At 38.3% G+C, this 4,765-nt stretch overlaps 1 protein-coding gene across 1 annotated transcript; it reads left to right on the top strand.

Moving 5' to 3' along the window:
* Positions 1 to 193: 193 nt before the first annotated feature.
* LOC109140428 (trace amine-associated receptor 1) lies at positions 194 to 1,099 on the top strand. Its single transcript, XM_019267347.2, has one exon. The coding sequence runs from the start codon at positions 194 to 196 to the stop codon at positions 1,097 to 1,099; it is 906 nt and encodes a 301-aa protein (XP_019122892.2).
* Positions 1,100 to 4,765: the final 3,666 nt, after the last annotated feature.

Genomic DNA, 4,765 nt, shown 5'->3' with positions numbered 1-4,765 from the left:
CAAATTATTAATGAAGACCTGTCTCTACAGGCAAGAAAATACTGCTGTCGATTCTTGATATCAGACATGTTATTGCAAATGTTACCTTACAATTAATGATCTTTTATGCATGGAACCTAACTTTTTTGTCAACAAGTCTGATGATGTTTTTGAGGACAAACATCTCTGTAATGAATCAGCAAATGTATCTGGCATGAGCACCTTCACCACCACCACATATTTATTATGTGTTGCTGTTGGCTGTTTATCAGTTCTTATAATGTTTGGAAACCTTCTTGTAATAATCTCCATCATTTACTTCAAACAGCTCCACACTCCTACAAACTACCTCATTCTGTCTCTCGCTGTAGCTGACCTGCTTGTTGGTCTTTTAGTTTTGCCTTTTAGTGCCATACTGGCTGTAAGCTCCTGTTGGTATTATCAAGATTTACTCTGTAAGGTACGAACCACCTTTGATGTCTTTCTGACTGCCTCTTCTATTTCGAACTTGTGCTCTATTTCTGTTGACAGATATTATGCCGTGTGTCAGCCTCTGAGGTACAGAGATAAAATAAATGTCCGTGTTGTTGTGATCATGATCCTGGTGAGCTGGACTGTTTCTGCTTTTTTTGCAGTTACTGTGGCAATTCTGGGAGTGAACCAAGGATCTAACAGAGGGTGTGTCCTATTTCAAAATAACAGCTTAGCAATTATGGGACTTGTTTTTGTGTTTTATATTCCAACTATCACTATGTTAACAATATACTTAAAGATTCTGACGGTGGCACAGAGACAGGCACGCAGCATCCAAAACGTAACATGTCAGAGCAAAAAGTCTGAAAGGAAGATGGAGAGAAAGGCCACTAAAACTTTGGCTATTGTAATGGGAATTTTTCTCACCTGTTGGACTCCTTTCTTTCTTTGTTTGACATTTAACCCTTTGAGTGATTACACAATACCTGTTGCTCTAATGGCAGCATTTAAGTGGTTTGGATGGTCAAATTCAATGCTCAATCCATTCATCTATGCCTTCTTTTACAGCTGGTTTCGATCAGCTTTTAGAATGATCATTTCTGGGAAAATATTTCAGGGAAATTGTGTTAATTCTAAGCTCCGTTGAGTCAAAGAAGAAGAGGAATCACTAACATGTGACTAATGGTGATGTCTGGAACTAAAGACTAACATCTCTTTCTGACTGCATGCTATATATTTGCATAAACATTAACATCTGCTGTAGTTTTTTGATGTGTGATAAATGCACATAAGGGCTGTTTATGTTCAAAATACACAATTGTGTTTACTCACCCTTTTTTTAATAGCTTGCTCACTCGATTTGTGTCATTTTTGTGTTAGATTTGAAAGTCAAATTTCATTGTTTACTATTGCATAATGTGAAAGTGCTTCAGAATGTGCAACAATGTTTCTGTGATCCTCCAGAAAAAACACAGCTAGAGGTTGTAAATGGTACATGCTTGTCTATCAGTTAGTAAGATTAATACATAATATTTGCCCCAGTTATTGAGTGTGAAGCTTGATGAGCTCAGTAAGACTATGCTTACTCATTTAGAATGATGCTGGTTGAATATCAACTTGCTTATTTTTTTTTACAATGAATGCACAAAGGGAGAGGCACTACTATGTATCTGCTCCAAACTGCTAGTGTGATTTGTTTTATTGGTTTGTGGACAGTTTGGATCGTTTTGTATAGAGTTTTTGTGGCTGACATTTGAAATGTAATGAATGAAATAATATTCAATAGAATCTTCACTTCTAATTACTGACTTCTACCCCACAGCAGGACACCAAATAAAGAACAGCAAGAATAATTATATATTTAAATGGATGTATAATTTGATGTTTGATTAGACTCACAAAACTAATTTAGAGTGTTCATTCTGGCACCCATAAAAGTTGTTCTGTGGTCGCATAAACTTGCTGTGAAATTATTTATGTTCTGTTCTGTTGTGATTTCATGATAAATGGTCTAGTATTCTACCTTTAGTGTTACAATAAATAAATTATTCTAGGTTCCTTGTAATGCTGCTTCCTCTGCATAAGCAAGTGTGGAGGTCAGGGTGTTTCAAATAAAAGAGAAAGAAAAAACTGACAGTTGCATGTATCAGACTCTATAAATATTGCACCAAGCTTTTATTTTGGTACTTTAGATCTTCTCTGTAGAGAAACTGCAGACAGAAAGGATATTGAACAAATTGTCTAACATATAAACTTGTGTCAAGGCAACAATATTATAAGACCTATATGTCAAAAACAGTAGAGAGTCTGGAGGTTGAACATAACAGTGCATGCTCTAAAAAGCAAAAAATACATGCAAACAATTGAACTTTTCATCCAGAATGTAAAGACTATTACATGTTCATTCTTCTCAAGGGAAGTTTAAAGCCAGTGTGTCTTTTATGTTCTGTGGTGACCCTTTTCAGCAACATACCCACTCAAATCTGAAGTTCTCACGTCACATAAAATAAAGGATCTGAGAATGATTGATCCATCAGAATTGTAACACATTCATTCAGTGCCCAACAGCATGCTAACAAATCTTTCCTCGGATTTTGCATCGACATAAAAAACATTCACTGACTTAGTGCATGTGGCCGATAGCTGAAACCTGACATCAGGGAAAACTAAAAGTCGTCACAGTCATCAGCCGCAAAGAAACCTGAAAAATATATCCAAGAATAGAAAGAAACTAGGGGACTACGAATATTCTTGAGCACTGGAAAGAGTATTTACAGGCTCCTGAGCCCAATAAATGTAGGTATAGAGTATGAACACCAGTAGAGGTCTCTAATGTACTCAAGAAGCTCTTTGGTGGTATAGGTCTAAATAAGATTCACCTTAAAATGTTAAACTCTGGACAGTGTTGGGCTGTCTTGGTTGACATGCCTCTTCAGTGTCACATGACAGGAATAGTTTCTGTTGAGTAGACACCGGATGGTGATTGCCATTTTCAAAAAGGGGGACAGGAGAAATGCCCTGCTTAACCTGCTGCCACCGTGACTCGATCTTGGATATGTCACGGAGGAAGTGGGGAGGTTTCAGGAAAGGACCCAAATGCAGGCAGGTGTGGGTAAACAAAAACTTGAATAACCAAAAGCAGCTGGATATCCAGGAAAAAAACAAAAAGAGCAGGGTCAAAAACAGAAAAGATACAAATACCGGAATCATGAAACACGAGGGACTCGGACACACTGAGAAATCAGGTAGAAGCAGTACTCGAGTTGAGGGGGGGGGGGGGGGGCATCCCCCCTGTGGGGAAAAATGGTCAAAATCATCCCTCTTCTAAAACGGTCATCCCTTCTTATGTCAGCGGTTTTCAAAGTGTGAGGCGCGCCTCCCTTGGGGGGCGCCAGAGGACTTCAGGGGAGGCGTGGCGGGGGAAAAAATAAAAATATATCTTACAAAGATATGTGTCTCATCAATGTGCGATGAAAACTCGGCGAGCTAGCCGCTAAAGAGTAGCAACAAAAATCCACAAAACGACACAGTATGTCTTATCTTTGCTGTTTGTGTCTAAAGTTCTATTTCAGAGCGAAGAAACGCTGCTAATGTCTCCTGCTGTGTCTCTGCTTTAGTTTGAATCAGTCATGAAGCTCCTGGTTGTTACATAAAGACAAAGAGGCTTTGACAGTGAAGTGAGACCTCTTGCTGCGATATACCACCTTTGGGTTTACTTCATTCTGGATCGTCATTGGTGGGTCAAAGGTGAATGTGGGCGGTACTAATAGATTCTCCTGACTCTGATTGGTGGACAGGTGACAGGTGTCAATCATCCACACTCTGTGTTGTTTTAGCCTTAGCAGCACCGCTAGCTGCTACCTGCTGCTTCATATTCTTTAATACCGCTTGTTTCAAACATCGCGTCGTCTTAAAACTCAAAGTCTTCTTTCCTCCTCCTTAAATTGTGTTTTTTTAAGTGAAGATTTTTAACAAAAATGTGTTTAAATGTATTTAAATATGTTTAAAAACACACAAAGATGTTAAAATCATACACAAAGTTGTGTTTAAAAAAATATTTGAGCACATTCACAAATAAAGATATTTAAAATGTTTTTACAAATATGTTTAAAAAGATGTGAATGACATGATGTCCATAGTTAAGTGGTTATTGTTTCTTTCCGATAAATAGTATTGTCTTGTGCAGGCCATGCAACTGAGAATGCAAGCTATGAATCAGATGGGATTTAGGATTTGCCATGTCTAGCAAGTCACCCTAAAATTAACTAGAATGCAGGAAATTGCATCTAAGAAATACAAAATTTTATGGGGGAGGACCCCCAGACCCCCCTGCTGGAAAATATGTCACATACATGAAAAATTTCACCATCCCCCCTGGTTTCATTTTACAACTCGACTACTGGGTAGAAGACACAAAGACCAAAACACAAAAATGAACAGACAAGGAAACAAAGGAACTAAATAGTAAGGACTAATGAGAGACAGGTGAAAAATCAAAAAAGGGCGAGAAACAAGACAGGAAGTAAGACAGACAGGCTGGAACTACAAAATAAAACAGGAAACACAGAGACAAACTCAAAACTGTTACAGGATAAATCTAACAATGGATGGATGGATGGATATTGAACACTTTGCACTGACCAACTTACGACAACTTGACTGTGCTGAGAAGCAGCTAAGATGCTTGAGGAAATTCTCAGCATCCTCTCAAATACTGTAGAATTTTCTACTCATGCACTATCACTTGTGTACATAGATAGATAGATTACCCATGGCATGGCTGCCAACCAGTACTCGAGTTGAGGGGGGGGGG

The sequence above is a fragment of the Larimichthys crocea genome, chromosome XI (assembly GCF_000972845.2).
Source record: "Larimichthys crocea isolate SSNF chromosome XI, L_crocea_2.0, whole genome shotgun sequence".
Lineage (NCBI taxonomy): Eukaryota > Metazoa > Chordata > Actinopteri > Sciaenidae > Larimichthys > Larimichthys crocea.
The sequence above is the reverse complement of the archived record's forward strand: the minus strand, read 5'-3'. Positions and strand labels throughout refer to the sequence as shown.

Bases quoted from the DNA above. Each gene is read 5' to 3' on its own strand.
- LOC109140428 (XM_019267347.2), top strand. From the start codon at position 194: ATGAGCACCTTCACCACCACCACATATTTATTATGTGTTGCTGTTGGC.